Here is a 26,427-nt window from a genome sequence, read left to right as displayed (position 1 = left end):
TAAAGTGCTTTCTGTGTAGTAAGTGAAATAGATAAGACACGGCAAACTTTAGTACCTCAGATATAGCTGCGTTGCAAATGCATATGCGGTTTGGCAGTGTAATCTTTTACTCTGATAAGCCATTAAATGCCAAAGAAAGCTCCTTAAGTTAATCAGGGCTTAATTTAAATAAACAAGCTACTGAAAGATTAACAAAAATCCTCAAAGAAGTCCGAATACAGAAACAGCCTGCTCACAAAGTCCTGGGCCAAGTCCATAGCAGCCATCACTCCAGCATGAAGCTGGGCCATTGACTTCTCCCCTTTATTAGCACCAGTGGTGAAAAAGACATTAATTTTCTGAAAGACCAAACACGTTCAGCTCCAGCTGTGTAACAGCAGTGCTCATCCCAACTGTGTGTACATGAGGAGGAGCAGGAGGGATGGCTCTGTGCTTGCAATGGAAAACAGTCAGACAAACCCTCTGGAGGAAGAGCTCGGCCTGTCTGGACTGAAGGCCCCAGCAGCACCAACCTCACCTGCACGTACAGCAGAAATCCCCCTGGGAGGAACACTGTGGGATAAGGAAATGTTTGGGGTGAGAACAGCAGTCCTGCAGGTAACTCAGTGCAACCAGCCAGCAACAAGCAGGCCACTTTGTGGAAGTTATCTTATATGTATGCATAAATATTCACATGTTCAGCATCTAGAGAGGAAAGCTAATTACTTAAGACTCTTACCTTAGGTCCAGCATTGCTGTTTTATTCCATGGAGGTACTAAAGGAGAAAACCTTGGTGAACAAGTGATGCCAGGCTGGAACCCACATAAAGTCTCTTTGGGTAGACATGCTGTATAGATCAAGTCCTTCATTATGTTGGTCATTCATCAATTCTGCTGCCCTATGCACTTTGTCTTAGTGCTTTCAGTACCATAACTGGTACATTTTCAAGTATTATCTTCCTCCAATTGCAAAAGCATAACCTTTGTTGTTTGCCATGAAAGTTGTTGATTATCTCCCAGATGTCCCCATTTCATGAAAAAAACCTTATTTTAACCATTAAAGTTTACTTTCATTTACTTAGAACCATTTTTGCTAAGCTGAATATTAGTGCTGCTTGAGTTAAAAAAAAAATCAACACATTAGAGAATATAAAAGTATTCACAGAACTAGAAGTACAAAAAAATATATATTTCCCCACAACATTTCACTTACCCTTGGGCATGAAAGGTTTATTCTCACATGATAAAATCTAACACCTCTTTTGCTTGCAGTGTCCCTACTCAGACCATGCTAAAGACAGGCACAAGGAGACCAGCTAATGACTAAAGAAAACCATTCTATTTAATCACAATATGTACATCCGAAGTACAAATTACAGAGCTGCATTTCAAAATGCATCCATAACATCACTCTACCACTGTTAACGTGTCAGACACAAAGCTCTTACAATTACTGGCAAGAAGGTTGCTCCAGCTCTGGACAACCATCTGACAGGCGTCAGACAAGAAGGGGAGCGGAACACACGGAGGCAGGAGGTCACCACAGGACTCAGCTCTGCAGCTTCCCTTGTTATTCATTCACTCCCTGTTTACCTCTCCCAGGATCTCCTGAGTTCCATTGCAGTTCTAACCATTTTTCCTGACCCATTATGCCAGGCTAACACGAGACTGTTCCCTACATCATTATTTTATATTGAAATGTTTTGCACACAAGGCATTTCAAAGATGCTATCAGGTCCATTAGCAATGTAATGTTATTTTACACTTAGGCAAGCGCTTCAATTTATATTGCACTGAAACTGTGTTTTAATAGAGTAACTTGCCTGAGGTCACTGAAGAAGCCTGTGGGAAAGCTACGAAAGCAGCTCCTGATTGCAAAGCCCTACTGGCCGCAGGACCATCTCTTTTCTCTTTTGTATTGAAGCAGAAAGGATTTAACATATTGAATTCCTGCTTGCTATCCTCCTCAAACTGCTTCATTTTCTGCTTCAAATAGTCCTCTCTTTCTTTAGATTTACCCTGGATCTCAGTTTCTTTCATGGTACAGATGTGTTGCCACCAGAGACAAATGCCAAGCTCTCACTCTCAGGCTGTGCTGGCTGGCGACTTGGAGCAATTCTACATAAAGTACAAAGTGCACCACTTGCAGGTAAATACGAGTAACACCATAGTGAAGCTACAGTACAACTACATCTCTGCAAGGATTAAAAGAAAACCAACAAAAAACAGTACAAGAAAGAGTAAAAAAATAAATAAATATCTAGATCTCCTCTTTCCTGCTGATGTTGCCAGCGCTTAATGGATTCAAATACACTCATTAAATAAAAAGGTAACATTTCTTCTTGTTCAAAATCAAGTATAGCATTAGTTTGGCACATTCCAGGTCCTCTGTCAGGGAACAAATCGTTAACATTTAACATCTCCAAAGTGCTGCCCATTAATTGTCTTACTAACCTTATGCTTGCCAGCCCCGTGGTCTCTATCACCTCGGGGCAGGAAGTTTTCTACATCTAACAAACACGTTCAGCCTTGCTCTAGAACACATAGTAGGTTATTTCAGTTTTTTCCTCCCTGCCAATGAACGTAGTGGCAGCAACCCCTCAATCCATTCATTGGTAGCAGACATCATCTCCTGCCAAAAGGCCACCTCTTCTTGTGTTGAGTCCATCCAGTCCACAGGGATGCCATAGCTCAAACCTGAAGAAAAATGAGGAGATAATAATGTTGGGAGCTGCATAAAGACACTCCATACAAAATAGTATTCACTGAGATATAACTGCTGCAGGTAGGGTATTAACCTAAAAGGTGCTGAGTTCTGGTCAGGGAGTTGCACTGTAATCACCTCCTGTTCTTCTGCTAATGATCTCAATCTTACATAAGAATTCAGTGTAAAAGCCACAAAACACAAGAATCTTAAAAATAACCCAGCAAGGAAAACAATGTTGAGCTCAAGTCCAGTACAGCTATTCCTGATGTGGTGAAGAAGGTCTACAAGGTTTTGCATTCCCCTTGATTTGTAGTGAATAGGAATGGGTATTTGTTAAAATTCTTTTGCTCTACACTTCATTTGTATAGGAAACAAACATATGATGGTGTAAAAGTGTGTATTTTAATACCAAACTGAACGTTGTCTGCCAAAGGCAGGCATGGGATACACTGCAAGTTAGGACAGGATGCTTAGCAAATGGCACCTCTGCTGTGCTCTTTGAGCACTTCATAATCTAAATTGATAAAAGTAATTAAAAATAATAATAATTACACCTTAATCTACACCTAAACAACTCAGTTTCCAAACTGTTGATGTTGTCTCAGTAATGACTGAGATAACTACTACTGCATCGAGCTCTGTTTTCCAAATATTAGTTAGTCCTGCTGTTACTGAAGTATTTCAGTGAAGGAGATGAGGACAGAGTCACCAGGTGGTGCTGTCCCACATGGCATTCAAGTTCTTTGTCCTCAGCTCTGAGCACTTTGCCCTGGGAGGAACAGCAATATAATATTGAGTTGCATTGCTGCCTGTTTTCTTACAATAGCAGGAAAATTCTCTGCTGGACCCACACTGATTCTTGAATTCTGCCAGACCTGAGAGTTGATATGACAGAAAATGTGGGAATAGAGGGTTACTATCACAGTACCGGGGCCCCCTCCATCTCAGGCACAGTGCAAGTACAAAGCCCCTTAGAAACTACACACTCTCCATATCTGGTTTCTCCCTAACAGCAAAATGCTCATCAACTTTCCATCATACCACTTGGCTCAGCAACAGTACAACGGCATTCACTTAATGTAAAGGAAACCACTTACCTGTCCCAAGGCCCAGCCTGATTCCTCCAAGGAAATGGTTGGTTAGTTTTTCATGATCCCACACAGTCAGTTCAACACAGGCATCCTTCAGATCCTCTGTATGAAACCCATCGTACACAATAGTGTGATTGAAAACAGGGTTTGTGTCTCTTTTTACGACTCGGGTCTTTTGGTAGCTCTTCTTACTTGTGTCTGGAAGCACATAGCTTTGAGGGGAAAAAATACAGCAAGGAATGTAAAATTTCACATGGGGTTTCCTTAGCTTCTACAAACCTTCTGGGCCTAAACAGGCCTCAGATCTGAAGTAAGGAGGAATTGGGTCTCAACATAAGAAATCTCTGTAGATTCAATGGGGAAGGATTATGATCCTTGAAGAAAACTTTTTTTTTTTCCCCAAGAAAATCAATTTTGTAAGCAAAGATTTTTAGAAAGGAAGGGTGCTTAACAGATCCTGCTTTAGGAGAAGGGTTTACACTAAGAAAATGGGTTTTAATTCCATCCTGTGGATGCCCAAGAGGATATTTCAAAATGGGCACTTACCATTTCACAAAGGAGTCAACTCCAGAAGGACGCAACTGCAGAAGGTCCTTGACATCTTTGACCCAAATGTGAACTTCACCAGAGGGAGGATTCTTGGGACCTGCCATTTAGTACAACAGAAAGCTCTCATGACGGCCCCAGCAATAGCTAGCAAGACAACGAGCTTCCTCTCCAGGGACCCAAAGGAGCAGTGATACAACCTCTCTGCATACCACTCATCTGGAGCTGTGTTCTCTGTTGGGTGCCACAGTACCATGATCACAGTTGCAGGGGGCGCCTGACAACCTGCCAGTGATGCATTGATGCAGGAAAGGAGAAGGAACTACTGGAGAAACCCAACCTTCTGCCTGTCCCACGAGTAAGAGGAGCTGTGTGTTATTGCTACAGCATCACAATACCCCATAGTGCCTGTAGTGCCCATAACAGCTGGCGAGTTTAAGCTTGTTGAGCCCTTCCTCTCTGTACAGTTTCCCTGTAAATCCAATATGTGAAAAACAGATGTAATCTGCAGATGGTGCAGTCAAGCACTGTGGTTGTCCCTTTGTGCTGATCTCTATGATCTTGCACTAATGAGATTACTCTTTAACCAGCCCACAAAACAATGAAGCATTACAAGCTGCACACCGACAGGCAATACTTCTTAATTTATGAAATACATTTTACCAAGGGTTCCTGGAGGGACGTATTTAATAGACAAATTCATCACTCCTCGATGATCCACACCGTTAACAGCAGAAAGACTCTGAAATAAAAAGAGTTATGACGGAGTAAAGGAGGGCTCGTGTTAGCATAGCATGGCAAACAGCTTTTGATTCAAATATAGGGGGACAAATAGACATGCTCTGCTTCTATATAGCTGGGACTGTCTAATCTCAGGGCTACCCTGTGACTTTGTTCTCAAACATAATGCTTCGGGATTCAGAGCCTTTTCAGAATTGTCTGGTTAGACAAATTCACCAAGGGAAGAGGAGTCTTCCCTTCCCTCTGGCTAGGGCATACAAGTCCAGGCTCCAGCTGCAGGAACCACTGGCTTACAGCCAAATGCCCACTTACACCAAAGACGTGGCAGATGGGGCTCAGCAGGAAAATCCTTGAGTTAACAGGACATGGCCCAAGCAGCCAACAAGAACTTCTGCCACTCCTAAAGGCTTTGGGATTGGGCTGGGAAACTGAATTGCAGCTGAGATGCACTTACCCGGGGCTTCAGTGGATACCAGTTGAGTTTCCGGTTGCTCCAGTCCCAGCTGGCCAAGTCTAATTCAATCTCTCCCAAGAAACTATTACGTCCCAGTGGGTCATTGTGCCAAACAGAGAGATTTAATTTTTGGATCAGCAATACCATTTTCTCTATTTTATACTAGAGGAAGAAAGAGAAATCGGGTTGATCACTTTTTTTTTTCTCCAATTTTTCTCACAACTGGAAATATACTACTCAAACACTTGAATTAGCTCCAAGACACTTAAACCCCTCCACACACATGCTCTCAAGAACTGGCCCCATTCTGAACATCTCTTTTTGTGCTGCAGCCTGACAGCCACGGTGAGCCTGACAACAGTTTTCTGCTGAGGACAGGGAAATTCAGCGCTCCGTTCTTCATCAAGAAACAACAATATTTTTTCAAGAATTATTAGCACAGGCTTGGGCACTGTTAAATAATCCTCTGTCCTTTGACAAGCAAGATCACAGGATAAGGACCTTTCTTAATAGGGAAGGGAAGAATACCTCCTTGTTCTGACTTGAAGGCAGCATAGACTCACAGGTCTCTTCTTCCAAAGGTCACTGTATAGTTTGTCACAGAAATCTTGGGTGCCACCCAAGTGAGTACAGAAAATCCTCCAACATCTTTGCCCTCATGAAACCAGGGGAAGAGTAGCACAGCAGGAGACAAGCAAAGGAGCCCAGTCAAGCAGACAGGGTCCTTCCAGACCTGACCAGGGATACGTGCCTGCCACAACACAGGTTTCCAGAGCATGTATGTATTCTTACCCGTAACACTTCGTTGTAAACAGGATTCACTGTCCTTTTCTTCACTGAGGTTTTCCTCTTACCCATTCTAGCTTTGTCTGGGAGCAGGTAAGTTTTAACATACCTGGAAAATGAAAACAATAGCTGAATACTGTTCAGTATTGCCATTATCTAATAAGCAAGCAAGACTTCTGGATGGTGACATGGAATTTATAGAAGCAAGTTGACTCTTTAAGGGCAGAACTAATTGAGGAACCTGCTGGGATATTAACTTGTCTTGCATGCGAAGTTATAAATCTCACAAGGGTTGGGTGGATGCCGCCAACCTTCAGAACAGAACAAGCAGTTCTCTAAGCAGTGCAGAAAGCCAGCAAGGACATATATCCATTTTCTGAACTGCCCATAACTATAGCAAATCTGTGCATTCAAAATCTGGGTGAAATTAGAGAGAAGAGGTGGAATGTCTCAAGAACCCTGATTATAAATTTCTCTTTTTCAAAGTTCAGATTCAGGGTTATCTTTACCATCTTTTAAAATGGGGATCACTAGCCTCTGTACAATTACCATTGTGTCTCATAATGGCGCTTCCTTTCAGACTTCCTTTCCATATAAACATATGTCTACATCACCAGAGTTAGTACTAAAGCGTATTTACCACAGGGAGACCAAGTTTCAAACACTTACATAGTGAATATATTTCAGTGATAAAAAGAAATGTTCCTGTAGTGATCAAGGTTTTCTTAATCTTATTCAGATATATGTCTGTGGTAACATATTTACTGATGTCAGTGGCTCTAGCACCATCAAGGTTAGTGGTTACTGCTAGGGAAGACCCAGCAGTAAACATGCACCAGAAGTATAGAGGTAGGAAGAAACGATGGCATTTTACAAGAAAATTCATAAGAAAAAAAAAAAAAAGAAGCTGTTCAGAACACAAAATTCAGCAGCAGACAAGTCATGAGGAACCAAAGCAAAGCATCACTCACGGGTCAGTTCTGTCTTTCTTCTCATCCACAACAGCCAGGTCCTTGCACTGGGACACATGAACCTGGAACTCACGGTTCTTCTCATCATAGTCTAGTGCAAATTCCACAGTACCCTGGGCATCCACACTCCCAAAATCACCGCTGTACACACTGAGGACACTGCCACTCACCTGCCAGGTGGAAGAAAAAGGTCAGCACCACTGAAATACGCACTCTTCTGATCTGTTTTCTGGACAAAATTGTGCATTTTTGGAGAAACAATCTGCTCTGTCTGTCCTTAGTACTGCGTCCTTGATACAGAAATGGTGAACATCTGCAGCTGTACTTTTTCTTTCTAAATTAAATTCTATGGTAACCTATAAGAACCTTCTAAATACCTTCTCTCAGTCTGAGGAGATACATTTCTCATCCCATCAGGACATTCAACCCAACAGAGAATCCTAAATGAGATTCTCAAACACATTTATGTCACTTGGACAAAAAAGGCTCATTTATAGCTCCCAGACTCTACAGACTAGAAAGACTAGAGTAACCCCAAGCTAAAGCTATTTAAATAACATATTTACCCGCATTCCTGACCTCTCCCTACAAGTTCTTCTTCACATATATTCTTTAAATCTCACATATACACTTTGGAGCTACCTATAATAATAATACAGTAAATTAAAGCACTTTTAAACAGCCCCCCACAAAACACTGTTTCTGAGGAATCCTTTTAAACTGCCTAATGAAATGCACTCAGCTTTCATCAAATTTCCTTACAAGATGACCTTCTAAATCATCCTGGTGTTATCCAATTTTGAGCTCCCTTTAATGAGTTGCTTGCAGAGGGCACCAGTCTGCAGCCCCAACCCTCTCAGAGCTGGACCACGAGTCACTCAATAGCTGTGTGTAATTTCCCCACCTAGTGAAAGGCCACTCCTCTCTTCCAGGCTGCAGCACACTTTGCTCTACACTCTGGAGCAGAGGCTGCCTCTTACTCTGAATTTGTCTAACAAGGGTTTCTAATTTGAGATAGTACCTGAAGACAGTTTTATAATGTAGGTAATTAGCCATCACTGTCCTTTTAAATCAAGTACCATGCAGAAAGCAACGTGATACTCCAGAGGCCACGTCATCTTCATCAGCCTAAATGCAGCATCACTGCATCCAACAGAGAGATCCTTTCTAGCGAAACATACGCATTAAATACCTACCGAGGAGACAGATGCCATGTCGGAGGAGTGGCTGCCAATGCTAGGAGTCTTTTTGTGCTTGCTAAACTGGAAGCTGATTTCCGAAGCCGTGTCTGATTCTGTCTGCTCAGAAAATAACAAGCATCTTTATGCTCTGCTGTATAAGCACTTCCCAACACTACAGAGGAAAACCAATAGCTCAGCAGAGACACACGAAGCAGTAAGTATGTTAGGAGAGTGGAGGGGAGCACAGGGGATCTCCCCAGAGGCACTGCCTCTGACCGGCAGCAAACGTCATCATTAACTGCCTCCAAACCAGCCGGACTCTTGGGAAGGGCACATAACATTGTGACTTGAGGCAAAACTCCGACAGGACCAAAAGGTTGGTGTGGACTAATAGGGACTTTTTTCTTACGGCTTTTATAATTCGTATCATTTTTTTACGACATAACCAAAGCATTCTCCAGGGCAGGTACTGCCAGTGTCCCAGAAAGAGATTCTCATGGACCCGACTGCTGTTTAAGGGATGCTGGGAAAATTATTTCAGCCATTTCTGCTATCTGTCCTACCTCAGACAACAGGAGAGGAGAGGATCTGCTCAGTTCTTTGACTCTTTCAGGTTCCAGAAATTGATGGGGTATCACAAGAGGTTTACTGTATGCTGTAAGTACAAATAGAAAAGAGGCATCAAGATAAACTGTCAGAGTCAGGAAATCACAAGAAAGTCACTTGTTTGTTTGTTTGTTTAAAGGCACAAGGAGGGAGGAAAATCTTGTGGGAGGCACCTGACCCAGCTCTGACACTGGTCATTGAAGGCAAGCTCTCCCTAGGACACAGTGGGCTCACTAGCTAATGCTATAAAGCCACTCTCAATGTGTTTTCATTCCTGAGTAGGAGTGTTCAAACTCCCTCTAGTGGCTAATTCAATTTATCCACTGTCCGAAGCACACGCAACTTCTTTGCTCTGCATTTTCTCTAGCTGTGTAGATTTAATTTAGAATAAAAGCATGCGGATCTGCCCCCCATCAAAGATACCAAACACGCTCATGTTTCCATCTCATAGCATGTGTAAACAACATTTTCCTGTACAAAAGAGCTGTAAAATACTTAGAACTATAATTTCACTCTTGCAACCACCTCTCAAACTTACTGCTAAACGGGCTAAGAGGTGGAAATAGTTTGATATAAAAAAGAAAGCTTCAAAACCGTATCAACTTCCATAACAACTTAAAAAGATGGCTACTGAACTGCTTAAATGTTTAAATAAAACCTATCTGCTCTGTACTTATCTTTTCTCAGTAACTTCCTTGATGACTAATCTCATTCCAAAACGACTGGCTTGTTTTCAGATGACATATGCATTTATATACCACTGCTGTGCATTAACCTGATGATACACTACTCACTGCTCAGAATGCCAAAGGGCTACTTGATATCTCCAGCAATCAGTAAGGTGTTAAGTTTAGCCTCTTCTGCAGGCTATTTGTTATACTGCAAAGAAGTGCAACTCTGCAGAAGGTTTCCTAGGATGAGGTTTGTAGCTCTAAATAAGCTGTAATGTAAGGCTAAAATCTTTCTCATCTGCAAAAAGACCACATCACTGAATGGCAATGTGGGACTTGAAGCTTTGAGCTATTGTGTTTTCTGACTTCATCACTGCACCATATGACTGGGCATACATTTAGCACAAGGCTCCAGGATGGCATGGTTCAGTTGCACACAGACAGGTCAGTGCAGCATGCCCATTCACCGGCTGGTTTTGACAGCCCAAAGGGGACTTTCCTCCATCCCATAACCAGGGATCACATTGACTTAAACTGGCCTTACTGTTTCCTGTAAGCTGCTTTACCCTGCCCTGGGCACTACATCCACAACCTGACTGACTCAGTCCCAGCATACTTGGCCATACCCCTTTGCTTTTAGGCACACTCATAGCTGTCTTCTTGAGCTTGCCAGTTTTCATCTTTTGGGAACATATACTGGTTTTCCTGGCCACAGAGGCTGCTGCTGCCTTCCTCCAGACCCTCTCCCTTGGCTACTGCTTTCTTGGGCTATTTGATGGCACAGACAGGTTTCTTGGCCATGGGCTTCTTCAGCTTTTGCTGCCACTTTCTTGGTTGCCTCCTCCTTAGTTTCTCTTGGTTTTCCCAAGAGGAACTGCCAGCATGAAGTGTGTCCCAGCTGGTGCCTGAGGAGATCAGGCTAGCAATTTGGGGCTGCTGTGGGAAAGGCCCAGATATAGGCCCAAGCAAGCGTGTGACAGCAGCCTGTGGCACAGTTCACATGCTGGATGCAAGGTCTGCCACATCTGATTGATCCACTGAGCAGGCTGCCATATAGGTCCCATGGTACTCAGTGGTGGAAGAGGAGAGAGATTCTTGCCAACCGTTTGAAGCCCGTTTGCATTTTGCTGTGCACACTGAGGGACATGTCATCAATCTAGCTGTAATTTCCTGGCCTTCAATTTAATTTTAGGCACTATAAGCTCTCTAATTTGATGATGAAACAATATGTCATTTTCCTTGCTTAGTACTAGCACAGAAGCACCAGGGATGCAGAATTCATACATAATATATTGCCTTCAAGAAACTCAAACTAAAATGCAGAAAGAAAAGCATTACTCACTCTCTGTGGTTGTGTAAATGTTCACCATGCTCTTTGCAAGATTAATGCTATTTGCTTGGGCCAAGGCCTGAGCAGCAGGAGAATGATCCCCATCTTCCTCTGGAATATATGAAAAGTCAAGTTGACATGGTAAGTAAACAAATACAAATGGGCAGGATGTCAGCAAGCATGAATGTCTCTCTCCCAGTTAGTCTTTCTGCTTAGAAGACACTGCAGTTGTACAGTTACACAAAGTTACTTTAATACAGTATAGATGTAGAAACAAAGAAAACATGCAAAATTGGAAATATTAGGGAAGAAAACAGTCTGAGATGTGACACTTGATGGGGTTTCCCAGGGTGCAGTTACAGCCCTCAGTACCTGAATGAACAGACAAGTCCATCTTCTGAACAGCTTCTCTCCCTCCGGCCAGCTCACTGGCTGCTGGCTGCTCTGAAGACTGGCATGTTTTTTCCTCAGGCAGCTCTCCATTTATTTCCATGTTGTCATGAGTGCCCACATCAGATCTTTGTGCTTTCTCATCATCTTTGTCACCACCTGCAAGCACAGGCTCAATCAGTGTCTGTGCCCTGCTTGCCAAAGAACTCACTGCGCGCTTGCGCTCCTCAGCCACGATAAACTTCTCTGTAGGCGTCTCTGGCTCAAACATGCTGCCAGATACTTCCTTGGTAGGAGACTCAATTTTGATGGAAGGCACTCGCACAGGCAATCTGGATTTCTTGGAGCTGCGCTGTACAGCCTTCTCTTCCTCTGGCACCAATGGCTTCCCATTGCTTTCACCCAGTGAATTATTTCTTGTAACCAGGTTTCCTTTGCTCTTGGCATATGTAGACCTTGGAGCAATGGAAATGGATCCTTTCCTCACAGGAGCTACATAGCTTGGTTCTTCCTCACTGGAAGATAAAGCTATTGTCCTTTTGTAAGGGGTTCTTGTTTTGGTGAAGGCCCCAGGTTTTTCTTCACTGTTCTGGCCATGGCCTGACTGCACGGAGAACGAGCGGCACAGCTTGAACTGCGGGCCATCTGCCTCCAGCAAGCCTGAGGACTCGGGCATGCTTCCCATCACCACAGAGTCTGCTCCCTTCTCCCAGAAGTTCTTCAAATTCTTGAAGTGCTCACGATCAAGGCCAATGTCCTCCTCTTTATTACTCATTGATGAGATTGTGTAGTTCACGCCTGACTTCACTGCCTGGCTGCTTTCCCCCTCTGTAGTCAGCAATCTGGGGCTTGACAGTAGCTCTCTCTTTTCAAGGTAGTTCTCGGCTGGCCCCAGGTGATTCACAAACTGCTCCGATCTGGAGAGACTTCTGCTTGGTTTCCTCTTAACAGGTATCTTGCTGGGAGCATAAGCTTCTTCTGGTGCACTTTTTGGTCCTGCTATGGTGCCAGTGGCTCCACCAGCAGCTTCTTCAGCTGCACAGCTGGGCTGTGGCACAGCATCGTCTGAAAGCTTGTCAGGCGGTGGAGACAGTCCATTACCTACAGCAAGAACAAATGCTCACAACCCATCCCACCACACCATATCCTAACTCCCTGGAAGGTCTGGGCTGCAGGTCCTCAAAGGGAAGCCAGGAAGTGTTTCTAGAAATTACCAATATGTTCCTAATTCTTCCCTATTTTGAGAGTCCAGCAAGCTCCCTTTCATCTGAATGAAAAGCCTGAAAAACTCAGCCCTTCTTTCTGCACCAAGGGAGGGACAAATGTCACTGAGCTCTAGATTGTTGCTGTGAGCTTGACAGATTACATGCTATCTATTTGCTACATAACAAAATACATCACATGTTCCAAGCAGGAGATTAAAGAAAGAGTAACTTGGAACTGAGCATTAAGGGATTATTATCCAAGTACTCAGTTAACCATACTGAGAGCCAAGAGGTGTTTTATTCATTGAGGAGTTTTTCCTGATTCTTGCTGCCTTGTGCATAATTCATACGAATACTGGCAGCCCATTCTTACAGGTCAAGTTAAGAAAAGCTCTTTGCTATTCATCTGTATGCACAAAAAAAGCAATATGTTTTTTGGTGTTTGACTCTAAACAATGAAAATGTCAGCAGTTCACTGAACAAAAACTTTACCTTTTCTAGACAAATGCAAGCTGTCTGTTGCAGCTGCAGTGGGACTTGCTCCAGTGTCACTCTCCGAGGAAGAAACATCATGTATACTGAATCTCTGAATGGAAAACAAACTCTGTCAACATATTTCCATTTGCAAGACTGGAAAAAAATGCCATTTATTTGAGCACAGAAACCAGAGAGGACAGTCTGTGGAGCTCCTGGTCAGTAGATACAGACTGTGTGGAGACCCAAGAAACAGCAAAACTAAACACAGAGTATAGGACTATAGTACCTTGTGTGATGCAGACAGAAAGGCAGAAAGTCTCGGCTTTGGTTTTGGCAAGATTTTAGGCTCCTCTGCAGTATCAAGAGCAGGTGTGCCGGATCTATGGAGCAGAAAAACAATGAGCAAGGAGATCAGCGGTAGGGATGTACTGGATAGGGCATCCTCTGCACAGGTAGTCTGGCAGCCTTCAACACTGATTCAGTTCCGCTCAGCTGCTTTGTCACTTTTTTCTACTGACTCTGCCCAGAATAAGGCTGCCCAGATAAGTGCGGTAGTGCCAAAACAGCCCAAAAGCCTCCTAAGAGGGAGATGCCCTTTCAGGCTTGGTCCAGGAAGGAACAGGTCAGGCCTATCAACACACACCTCAGGCCAGGCCACAGCACAACTGGATTAATTTAGAAACACAAAAACCACAGGAATTATTAAGCCATCAATGTTACTATAGTAGGGGATAAAAATCTTCATACTTGTATCATAACTTAACTACTAAGTGTTTGGTACATTAATAAAATAAACATATATCATGGGCAGTTTGCCTGATGAGTTCTACTGTCTTTGTGAGTTTCTTGTGACAGCTGCCCTCCAGATGGAGAAGAGTGGTCAGTCAGGTTGTGCCACTGATGAGATTTCAGATGGGAATGCTTTGCATTTAGGGTTGAATGAGAAAATCAAAGCAACATTTGCAGGACTCCCACAATAAATCATTAGGACCATTGCCATGCTAGTAAAGCATGTTTATTAAACAACACCCATTGTTCAGCTGCAGGAGGTCTGGACGTGTTTTCAAGGCTCCTATTTAATAATTGCAGCAATCGCCACCTGTGAAGTATGATTCCTCATTCTGCTGACAGAAGAATGCAAACGAGATGGAAGCAACGATGAATAAAAAAGTGGATATTTTAATGGCTTCTCCATAGTTCGCAAACATTGAGTGAGGTCACTCATTTGCTTGCTGAAGTTCTTTTATTGTGTATTTGTGCACAGTCAGCACAACATGAAATCTACCAAGCCATGATGGTGAGTGCTGAGCACTGAATGCAGTGGTTGGCACCAGCAGGAAATAAGCAATTTCCTAAAATAGTTCATTTTGTTAGCATTGCTCCATGGGAAAAATTAAACAAATAAAAATCATAATTACTTTGAAAAACTACCCAGAATATCCTGGCATTAGAGTCAGCTTCCATTTTACTGACTCCTTATCAAATCATGCAGGAAAAGACCTTTCTGGCATAAGCACGTTAGTTATTAGGGGAGGATACTCTGACAATTCCTGGAAAAAGGGTTTTAAAAGCGTTCTATGTAGCCTATTACTAATGTGGTCTTGGAAGCTCAGTTAAAGAACAGGATTTAATGGGCAGCATTCAGTTTTTGTTAGGAACAAGAGCAGTGGCGGTTACCTCTCCTCCCCTGTGCCAGCAGCATGCTCAGTGAAGGGAAGACCTGAGGCCTCTTTGCTTTCCAGACTTCTCCCAGTGTGTTCGTTGACCTCATCTGTAATGTTAACAGAGACAATCGAGAAAGTACATGTAATTGAGCTTGCAACAGCATTGTGTTTTATCTGAAGACAGCAAAAGCTTGGTAAATGAGTCCCACCAGCTGAAACCCTGAGGATTTTGCAGGGGCGGGGGATGCTCCATGGCAGCATCATTCACACTGCCCAGAGGCCACGGCACCCCCAGGCTCCACATATCTGTGCACCCAAAGAGAGCTGCCTAATGCCTGGCTTGTGCCAGGAGCTGCTGCTTGGCTGGAAACTTTCGCAAGACAATGCAGTGGCTGTGAATAAAGTTAATCCATTCCAGGATTTAAATTCAGCCGTTTCCTGTTTTTACTCAGTCATCTGATCTTGGCAAACAAAGGAGGAGGCCAATAGAGTTAATGTGGAGATCCTTGTTATTTTTACTGGCACAAGGCTCAGCTATGTCTTCTGAGATCTCAGAGACCCTGAATCAAAAACAAAACAATAGAAGACAGTAACCTTTAAAGCAGCCTGCCAAGGTATAATGTTGCATTAGCCATTTAATTGGCAAACAGGCTCTTACTACTGCACAACCAACAGGATTAAGCTCTCAAGCAGCAATGAAAAGCCAAGCTTAATTTGGTCAAAAACAAACAACAATAAAAAAAACCCCACCATCCTTCAAAATGGTTCAGCCACTGGCACAGCTACACCTGGCTTCTAGAGCCACAAACACAGAAGTCAACAGTACATAATAATCGATCCTAACAAAGTACCCTTGGTAACTTCAGCGTCAGACAGAAAAGGAGGCAAATTCCAACAGAACCTGGTAGTGGTCTGACCACTTAAACTTGATTGTACATAAATGTGCATTGATAGAGCCACCTTTAATATTCTAGCTGCTTTACCCACTTCCTATCACTCTAAAACACAGACACGACCTTGGAGAAGGAAGCACTAATGGTGTTGTCAGAACTGATGTGTTTGGGCAGGGGATAACATGGCCTCTCCACCAGACAATAAGTAGCTTTCATCCCCTTCACACAAGCTCAAGGAGAATGTATCACCAGATTCATTCATCTGTGCTGCTCTGAAGACAGTAGATTAAATTCAGAGAGCATCTGTGTACTTTATAGATCTATACTGCTGCTGATTATTACTACCTTCTACTATAATCAATAGCCAAAGTGACAGCCCTTAGGGAGCCACAAAGCCCTTTCTTCTGAAGGTTAAAACCCTCCTTCAAGAAAAGCTCATTGGGCCTTTTTCTCAGCAGGCACGAATGTTCGCCTTCCTCAGCCCATTTGCCATGCAGAAGGAATGCCAGCAATTGCCAGCAAATACTGTGAAGCTTTTCCAGGTAGGAATTTTCTCATTTGATTCCCTAACATAATCGCAGAAACATAACTTGTATATGAATGCTATTTTAATGAGGTGATTATTTTAGATGATAACCCTAGGCCATGTCTCATACACACAGATTAGTGGTAAGAGTTAAATCACAAATGCACATCCTCAAAAAGCAGAGCACGCCCTGCAGAAATGGCCAGGCAAGCCTGCCAAATAGTAAAAGGTTTTTAACATGTTTTAGCATTCTGGAGGGATGTCAAAATAGTAAATTTAATGACATAATGAATCCTCAATACTAACGATAAAAGCAACTTCATATGAATTATGATGGGCCAGTTCCGCATCAGAGGTTCCAATGATTCTATGCTAAGCTACAAGAGCTGAGAGGGATGAGCAAAATGCAAAGGGAAATGAGGCTCTCAGTTAGTCCTTGGCCACTGTTTAACTTCAAGTATGTGTCCGCAAAATGAGAAGCTAAGAAGATTAAACTAAACTGGGGTTCAGAAAGGGGAGAATATGTTACATTAATTAGATCCTGGCCACTGAGGCCCAGTAAACAAAGAAATGACCTGTGTTACTGCTGTCCCACAGATACAGCCAAACCAAGAGAAGATAGTTGAACCAAACTAGTAGAGATGGCATTTGGGTTTTGGACAGATGGAAGACAAGCCTGACCATACCACAAAAGAACAGTGCCCAGTTATAAGGTCCTTGTATTAGGAATGGTGGTAGACTATACAAAGAGCTGGCCACCGGGGGTACTGCCTCCTTGGAGCAGCAGCAGCCACCAATTCACTGGCCATGTCTGTGACTACCCACTCTGACAGATCAAGGAAGTTGTGTGAGACATTACAACATCCTGTTGTGGCGCTGGCTGGCCTGTCTTTGTGGTGAGGACAAGATATGAATCAGTTCTGCTTTGCACAAGTGTTCAGCACAAAGTGCCAGCATCAAGCTGGTTAAATCTGAACTCAAAACACAGTCCTGCTCATTTCACACAGGGCTGCTCTCTTCTCACTGTCCTGCGCTGCCAAATCTGATTTGATCCATTGTACATAACAATAAAAAAGCTGGGCTTGGACTGTCACTTCTCTCTCAAGAGAGGGCAAATTTCTGCCAGAAGATGAGAGGTACTCTCTGCCTTTGCAGAGCTGTGACCGACCTCACCATCCCAGAGGCCTGTCAGAACAGCTGGCTGGTGGTTGTCACCAGATGAGCCTGGGAAATGGAGGGGTCTTTGACCCACACATATCAATCTGATGCTAGAAATTGCCCCACATTATCACCCTCCCTCCTTGCTTCTGTGACAAGAAATGATACTAGTGACTTCTGACAAATAAGACATTTTGGAATAAACAAGAAATGGGAAAAAAGCATTTACTGCAAATAGCTGGTAAACAACTTTTATTTTGGTCCACTGCCATGCTGTATTTTTTCCCTTGGGTTCTGGTTTTCATAAACAGATATTTTTTTTCCAGTACTGAAAGTATGGCACAAAATCTGTCTCTTAAACTGAAGTTTGGTTCCCGAAAGCCTCCCAGTACAGGAAGACCCACATACCTGACCACTTTTTTCTGGTCCATTGGTTTGGAATCTTAAGACACACATTAACATACTTACTTTCTAGCTTGCCTTTTTTCCTTCTGATTGATGCCCGAAGCAGATCCGAACCCTCTAAATCTTCTTGAAACCGTTTTGCCTTCACTTCTGAAAACCATTCACCTGTTACAAACTTCTTCTTCTTTTCATCCTTGATGGAGCCTTGTATCCGTCTGAAAATTGAGGAAAATGTTACATGCTTAAAAGTTCTCCAAGGTTTCAACTTTCCCTGAGCTACTCTCAGAACAGCAGTATGTACATTTCCCCTACCTACTATTACAAAAGATCCTGACATTCTCTGCACTCACAAGGGCCAAGCTAACATAAAAATTAGTTGATGTATTTATTTGTTTTGGAAAAACAAACGGCACCTTGCAAGCAAAGGTTTTCACCCTTTACAAACTACAGCTTCTAAACTGAGTCACCTCATAAGATTTTGTCTATTTTATTTGAAGCCCCACGGGTTTGGGAAGGGGTGGGACTGTTTATAGGTCCTGCGCTTGTTTTATTTGTCTATTAATCTCTTTATGAACTGCAAAGCTTCTTGGATCAGATCTGCAAACTGTGGAAATAAATTATGCAGTTCAGGATACCAACCTGGCCCTTCTCCTTGGACACTTCTTTTCCTGCTCCTGCTGCCATGCTGATGTTGGCACACAAACAGCTCTCCTTCCTGAGCACAGCTTTTCTTACTGTAACTAGCTTGGGCACACCCATGCCTTGTTTTTGGCACCTAAATCTGTCAGTGCTCTGTGTGCTAACCTGTATTTTAACTTTCTTCCATTTTGTTTTTATATGACTGTTTGGTGTAAAAACCTTTGGCTGCCACTGCCTCCTACAGTTACCACAGCTCAGAGTCCCTGGAGACCTGAGAAGCCATCTGACCTGTCAGGGTGCTGGGTCAGTGGAGATTTAGGCACATATTTTAATCCTGTTGGCACAACCTTAACAAAGAAAAACCATTTATTTCTTTTTTAATGCTTCAGTTCAGGGGAGAAGCAAGAGCCTGCTGCAAGGCTGCTCACTCCCCCTTCAAGCCCAGAGCATCCCTCCAACGCAGGTTTTACTCTTTTTCAGGTCACCAAGAAGTCAAAGACATCCTTATCAGGGGTAATACAGCACAGTGCCATCCACACCCACTGAACTGTTAATTTACAGCAGTGGAGAATTTGATGCCAGTTTCCCAAGCCTGGAGCACACTGTCAACATGGATGGCATTTAAAAAGTGATGACAGCACCAAGCAATCCAAATTAGCTGACTCCAGCCCTAGGATGCTCTGCAAACCTTGGGCAGTTCACAGGGCCTCTCACTGTCCCTCTCTCTGCCTGCATGATGGATGCTGTATGCACATCCACCTTGGAGATGAGAATGTAAAACCTCATTTAAAAACACTGTGAGAGATTTCTGTGCTACTAGGTGTGAAAAAGAAGGCAGCAGATGCTCTTCTGTGCTGACCTCTGCCACTGAGAAATCAGCACCTTCCCCAAAGCAGGAAAGGGCTACTGACTAACTCCAAAGGAGAGACCAGCCCCACAGTCCTGCAGAGCAGGGACAGCAGTGACAGCTGGCGGGCTGAAAAGCAGGACATGCAATTAAAAGATCTTTCATGATCTGGGCAGGAAGGGACAGCCTGCACCCCTCCCTGTGCACACACACACACACACACGGACATACACACACTCCCCTAAAAGATGTAAAAGATCCCCCATGCTGGAGCTCACGACTTGCTGTTATTGAGTGCTGTCTCACCTGATGCGATCTCCATCTTTCTTCTTCAGCTCTGCATCTCTCTGCAGAACCTTCATCAGCTTCTCATACTCTTCTTCAGTCAGGAAGCTCAAGTCCAACATGTTCCCTGCAACGTTCTTCAGCAATTCAGGCAGATGAAGCAATGACACACCGGCAACTAATCCAGCTCAGCCTGCTGCAATGCCATGGGCAGCCCCCAGTGTGCCAAGCGAGGTGAGGCTGGAGCAAAAGGGCTTCATTCACAACAGCATGGCTTGAGTGGAAGTTGCACTAACATTTGGACTTGCACTTCCAGGCTCTAGGCAGCTCTTCCCTGGCACAATTTGCTGTTATGTGTGCCTTCTCCTGCCAGGAAAATACTCTCAGCAAAATGAGGCTCCTTCGCTTTCCTTCAGGCACAGTCGTAGCAATTTGGAAGCCAGCGTCAATCCAACAGGCAAACACAGCAAGGAGCAAGCTCACCGCCTGCCTCGACAGGCATGAAAGCTCAGCGCACCCCCAGCACCTCTGGCATGCGCCTCCTTCAGCAGGGAAGTCTGCCTCCGTGGAGTTCAAGCATCCCTGCAAAGAAATAACATCAAGTTGCCTTTCTGATAAGTGCGACATATGGTAACCGAATGCGTACGCTGGGGGTTGGTATTTGCTCTTCAGCACAAGTTCCAAAACAAGCTGCCCTACTTTCCTCATCGTCCTACAGCATCTCGCACAGCACTAACCTCTCCAAGATGGGATTTTATTTTAGCTGCTTTCCTGCTAACAGGTAAACAGTTGACTCAGCGTGCCTTAAGCAAGATATGCATATGAATTGCCAAACTGCCTGCTTGTTTTTTATCCCCATTCTCCCGTTCCTTATTCCTTCCTGCCCTAAATGAAACAGAAGAAGCAGTCAGCCTTCGTAAAGCAATCGAAAAATGCAATCTGCAGTTATTATTGCTGCATGTTAGGCCACGAAATGCCAGAGGCTGCTAATTTTCTAATATCAGTGCACTGTGCCTTGTGCTGAACTGATCTTTGCTGTCTGACCACTCAGCATTTCAGCAGAGCCCAAAAACAGCCAGAGGCTGCATGGTGTGAAGGGAAGGTAAATCACATGTCACAGTGCTGCTTTATTCCTTGTCTTTCCTCCTGGCCAACCGGAGGGCAGTAAAGTGCACCTCCAAGGGAGGAAAAGTTCTGCTTGAATCCATGTAAATATTTCCCAGCTCACCAGGTGGGACTTTCCCACTGAGCCAAAGCCCATCTGCTGACGGTGGATCATCATCCCTGGGTTTTTCTCCCAGAGCCACAGCCTTGGTAGCCAGGACACTGAAAACGAACAAACCCCAACTTCCATGGCAAATACAATTTGACAATCATCATATGCCCATTCCATAACCTCGAGGCTTCTATCACTCTCAGTGTGCCTGCTTTATCTGCCCTCAGCCTCCACATTCAATGCCTCCTGGTCCTGCAGGTGCTCCTCAGAGCTGTGGTTCAGATTATTTCTGTCCCCTCTTCAGCCTGCCTCCACACAACGCACCTCTTGGACTGGCATGTCCAAGTACTGAAGTGAATGAACATTGCCATAAAAACTCTATTATCAAATAATGTTTGGACAGCAGAAAGCTTAACATGTGTATGTGTATGTCACACTGCAACTACAGCCTTTATCATCTAGGAAACTATCGATACCACTTTATTGAAAACAAGAGCATTAATAAAAAGCTGTTTCTGCTGCTGAAACTTGCATTTCTTCCAGCCCAGCAAGGCACCAGCACTTTGGTTCTGCTCAACTAACTCTCTCAGGCACTCCCTTACTGCTGGAACTACAAGTTATACAAAAGGGACGGATTCTATTGGGGAACCAAAGCAAACAAACAAACAGGACCAAGTGACACATTCCTCACAGTATTTGCTCTTCTAGAACTTCTGTTTAACAGCCCCATTACACGCAGGTTGAAATTATTTCAGCAAACCTTCTCAGCAGATTTGGATTTATTTATTAGTCCAGGAGTCAACCAGAAAAATACCACTTCTTTGTAAATGGCTTTTTTTTCCCCCCCTGAAAATGTTTTATCTTATTGGAACGGTTACCTGAGAAGAAAAACGGTTAATAGAACCCAACCAGCCAATTCCTTTTGTTTCAAGAGTTAAAAAGCAAAGCACCTCCCATGTTGGCTGTGGGAAGGAAGGTGCTGCATCACAGCAGCTCCTGAAACAGGAGGGTTCTCAGCCTCACCCTCTGAGGGAGGACACTCAGGAGCTCCTGGCAGCAGACACTGACCTGGACAATCCTGAAGGTGGGAGGTGCCTGTGTCCAGGTTAATGGCACCCACAGGGAGCTGCGCAGGGCAAAGCCAAGGTGCCCTCAGCTGCTGCAGCACTGTGATGCCCTGTGCTGGGGAACAGCCCCAAGGTCCTGCTGTGTGTCATGACACAAAGGCAGGCAAGTGGCTCACTGCATCTCCAGTAACAACTGTGAACCCGAGCAGAGGAGGACATCAGATGTGGAGCACTTCCATCTAACTGCTTTTTAGAGAAAGTGATAATCACAAGGTCAATGCATGCCCAGCAGTGTGAGAGCTGTGGGTGTGGAGACTAGCAGAAGCATGACCTGTTTCGGGGCACAACAGCCTGCATCTCCCACCGTGCTGACTCCTGGTTTCTCTTGGCCACTGCACCAAGAATCAGCAAATACTCCAGTGAGCAGAGACACCCTGCAGGTCACAGCACCCTAAAACTGGTGCAATGTCTGTATATTTTGGAGATTTCTGTGGTTACTTGCAGAGCTTACATTAATTTCAAGTATTTGTGATATCCTGAAAGCCCCACAAGCTCACTATGCCTGAAGAGAAAAAGTATTAACCTTTGTTGTGTTTTGACCCGCCACTTGCTTGCTTCATTTGCTACCCCCAAGCATTTGATTGCAAAATTCCAGTGGTGGTTACTCTGCTTTCACCTACTCTGTGCAGCTTCTTTTGCAGACCCGTGTCACTGCTGTGCCTTCTCATCCAAAGAAAAGCAGTTGGTTGTTTGTCCTTTCCAGGTGTTACGCAGCGAGCTTTGATCATTCCTGCCACCCCTCTCTGTGCCTGATTCAGCTTACTACAGAACTGCCCACCAGTATTTATACACAAACATCAGCAAGCTGCCCCAAACTGCCCTTTCCTCCCTTCAGCAAGGCATCGAGCAGCAGCACCAACCCCAAAGGGACAAACAGACACTAACCTTGTTTCAGCAGAGCGCAGGACAGTCTCACGGGGCACGCAGCAGCACTGTGGCACACCAAGTGAAAGCAGCCTGGACAATGCTTGTTTCCTCACCCCTTGGCAGCTATGCCCACACGTGACCTGAGCTGCCAGGTTCCCCACACAGCAGTGCCCTGTGTGCTTTGTAAAGCAAACAGTGCCACCACTCCCAGGTGAGGCTTCTGCACAGGAGACAGCTGGTATGAAGGGAAGAACATTACGGGCCTCTCGCCTGAGTGACCGCTTCCTCTATCCTCAAGGTAGTTTTCTTCTCGTTTTACAGAGCAGGGTAACATCTTGGGGAGTTTTGTTCATTTTTCTAGGTAACTCTCTTCCAGTTTTATTGGGTGAAAATTAGATGCTTGCTTAGCCTGGTGGGCACAAACAGCTGCTTTTGGACAGACAGATGCTGAGGGGGCTGCCTCTTATTTCAACAGCTGGGTCAGTGTGGGATTGCGCAGATCCACCTCATCACTGGGCTGCACATAGGTCCATGTAATAAAGATATGAAAACATCCCTGCCCGTGACACAACAAAACCCGGAACAGATAACACTGATCTCACCAGACTATTCATAGCCCGATGAAAATAGCAGTGAGCAGGAAAGGCTGCTTGCCTCTGTCCATACCTCGTTATCACACATCCTGTTACAATATAAGGAAATAACCTCCTTATGCCTTACTATCTGTGAGGACTTCCCAGTGCCCTTATTTGTTAAGACAGCTCTCATATGGCAGGTCAAAGCCAAGAATGGCATTGCACTAATGATGATAGATGTGATCCTGGCACCACAATGACACCACGGATCTCAGTCTGCTGTGATGAACAGAAGCAAAAATCTACTCAAAATGCCAGAGCTGCAGTGTGGGCAGTGATATTTTGTCTGAGCTGTGCCACTGAAAGGACAGAAGAGCTCTGCTGCTCCTACCCAACAAAGTCCCAAGCAGCTGAGCGACCTTCAGCTGAGTGACAGTTGATAAGGACTGCCTCCAAACAAAGCAGGCAGTTGTGCAGTCCACGCATAAATGCATCTGTTACCATCACACAGCCAATGCTGAATTCTGGCAATACCACACTGGTTTCTTTTCAGCTTTCTCTAAAAAGCAAAATAACTGAAGTTCAACCCCCCTCACATTTGACACTAATCTTTCTTCACTCAGCAAAAGTTGCACCCAACACACTTTGTCACTCCACCACAGTGCAGTAGGAGGATGACAGCTGTGCCCCAAGCGATGGCTTCTTTCTCCCATTTATATCCCAGGAATAAACATACTGCTCAGTTCATCAAGAGCACAGCCCTGCGTGGTTACCCCCGCTTTCAGTCATGCCCCAAGATGTGCCCTGGGACAAAGGAACACAGGAATGTATCAGAGCAGTAGGTCTCCAGCCCAACCCCATGAGGGCAGCTGGTAATAGACAATGGAGAGCAACAATACAATGGCAGGCAGAAGAATTAGTAAAGTCCCCTATTCTGTACACATGGGGAACGCATAATTGAGGGTATACAATATTACAGAAAGTTCTGTTTCCTTCTGAAGAATGCCTCGTGAGCACTTCTGTCCTCTGTGCACCTCTACCCAACCCAACCTAACTGTCTCATGAGTAATCTATCTACCTCCCTCCAGCCAGGAATCGCATGGGTGAAATTTGCATTACATGCAATTTACTTCCTTTTATCCATTTTTAATTAAATGAATCATCCCACCTACGGTAAACAAAGGACTGAGGCTCTTGGTCCTTCGCCATTATTTCAGAGAGTCAGCACCATCAGAGGAGAGATGTGACTCAGGCTCTGGAAGGTCAATAAAGCCTCTTAGCGGTAATAAACAAGCAATCCAAAGTTTTAGTTTAAATATTTGAGACTTCTGTTTATTTCATAGGTGGGAACTATTTGCAGATCTTGCAGGATGTAATTCTGCACGCTGCCAGAACACAAACAAACAAGCACAGCCCCTGGGACATCCAGCAAACCTCTCATACCTCACAGAACCAGGATTGCCATGTCCGAGCTGTGAGAGGATGCCAACATTTCAGAGGCTTTGTTGTGAGAGCTGCCCAGCCAGACCTGCTCCATCCAGCCCAACACAGGCTGGGATCCCTGGCAGAGGCAAGAGGAAGGAGCTTGCACACCCTAAGTACACCTGGCTGTGGGGAGGAGGCAGGGCCTTGTGCTGAGGTCTGTGCTACGCCTGCACTTCCATCCCTGAGACAAAAGAAACACCTCTTGTCCTGTCTTCCCTCCCACCAAGGGATGACAGCATGATACACCAGCTTTGAATAACCCAGCCCTCCTGATAGGGAGGATATCTTTATGATATCAAAGTTACTCCTCAAAGCATCTTCTAAGCCTTTAATTTGTGATAAATGCTTGAAGAGGCAACAACAACGCAATATGTGGTAGCTGCGAGTGAGAAACCTGAAACAGCTTAAAGCCAGACCCCCACAGGTGGCAGTCACATACAGAGACCAACCAGCTCCCTGCCCTCATTTGTTACTCATCCTCACAACCTGTATATTTTTAATAGTCAGAAAAGATGGAAAAGAAGCTTTGGCCAAATTCCAACAAACAAAATGCGCAGCTGAAGATGCAGGACAAAAGCAACCATGCGTGACAACTTTTGTCTCTTTTTTTTTGACCCTCAAAAATACTTGCTTTCTTTCCACCACGATTTCCCCATATTTGCTTTCAGTGTGACGTGTCATTAATTGCTGTCCTGACCCTGCCCGTTACGCCCCAGTAACACAGCACTTGCACTGCCTGGCACTCAGCAGTGGGTTGGGATGCACAGCTTAGTACAACCAGGAGACCTGCACTCCACCACTGTCCATATTTCTGCTGGGGAGGGTTGGTGATTTGTCCCTCCCAGCTTCTCCAGCAAGTGGGACTTGGCACTGAGGGCACAGCCTCAGAATCTGAGGCTATTTGCAAACAAACAAAAGGAAACAAACCAACTATTTAACGTGGCATGAGCTCAGAAGTCAAACACACATGGAGCCCAATTCCTTTGTACTCCTTTGCCTACTGAGCTCAATGATCTGAGACAAAGTGTGATACTGAAACCCATGGGAAAGCAGGGCTGCTTGTTGAGGAAAGTTTGTATGCAGCAGCATTCTTCCTTCTATATGAAATACTTTTGGAAACTCTTTGTCATTCAGAACAACAAAAAACAAACCCAAACACCTGATTCTACTGTCTGTGCTCACAGTTATGTGAAAGATCTCCTGTTTATACACTCCCAGCAAAGGGTGATCCACTGACATGAGGATAGAGAAATGTTACATGAAGCTCACTGACAGCAGGTGTGATTACACAGATGTACTTGAAGTAGCACAAATTGCACATGGAAATCTGTCATTTAATGTAGCTCAAGAGAAGCTCAGGTAAATTCAAACAAGAAATCCAGACACAGATTGCACCAATTTAATTAAATCACTACAAATAAAATCCGCTTCGTATGATCATCTGGTACCATTAAACAGACGAGGTATTTCTGCCAACTGTGCGGCTACACGAGCACCCACACATCCTGCAAGGAGGCGAGGAAGGCAGCTTTCCAGATAAGAGTAACAAGATCACCTGTACTGTCTGAGAAACGCCGTCTTGTGTCAAGATGCTCAAGCTCTGTG

At 44.4% G+C, this 26,427-nt stretch overlaps 2 protein-coding genes across 2 annotated transcripts in view; both read right to left on the bottom strand.

The window, feature by feature from the left end:
* Positions 1-1,296: 1,296 nt before the first annotated feature.
* Positions 1,297-19,708, bottom strand: LOC107312825 (synaptotagmin-like protein 2). Its single transcript, XM_015860568.3, has 16 exons — positions 19,574-19,708; positions 17,845-17,996; positions 14,813-14,906; positions 13,422-13,515; positions 13,151-13,244; positions 11,436-12,554; positions 11,076-11,174; positions 9,020-9,111; positions 8,472-8,573; positions 7,276-7,445; positions 6,311-6,413; positions 5,519-5,680; positions 4,987-5,065; positions 4,324-4,423; positions 3,784-3,989; positions 1,297-2,676 (listed from the first exon to the last, which is right to left on the bottom strand). The coding sequence occupies exons 1-16, from the start codon at positions 19,672-19,674 to the stop codon at positions 2,531-2,533; spliced, it is 2,913 nt and encodes a 970-aa protein (XP_015716054.2). The 5' UTR covers positions 19,675-19,708; the 3' UTR covers positions 1,297-2,530.
* Positions 19,591-26,427, bottom strand: part of PSMD10 (proteasome 26S subunit, non-ATPase 10) — a 34,461-nt gene continuing 27,624 nt past the window's right edge. The window contains exon 5 of the mRNA XM_032444020.2: positions 19,591-20,134. Coding sequence (XP_032299911.1) covers positions 20,125-20,134 — 10 coding nt within the window. The 3' untranslated portion in view covers positions 19,591-20,124. The remainder of the gene's footprint in view (positions 20,135-26,427) is intronic.

This window comes from Coturnix japonica, chromosome 4 (assembly GCF_054131305.1).
Source record: "Coturnix japonica strain WE chromosome 4, WE-NBRP24, whole genome shotgun sequence".
Lineage (NCBI taxonomy): Eukaryota > Metazoa > Chordata > Aves > Galliformes > Phasianidae > Coturnix > Coturnix japonica.
Note: the sequence above shows the minus strand (reverse complement) of the source record. Positions and strands in the feature narration are given on the sequence as shown.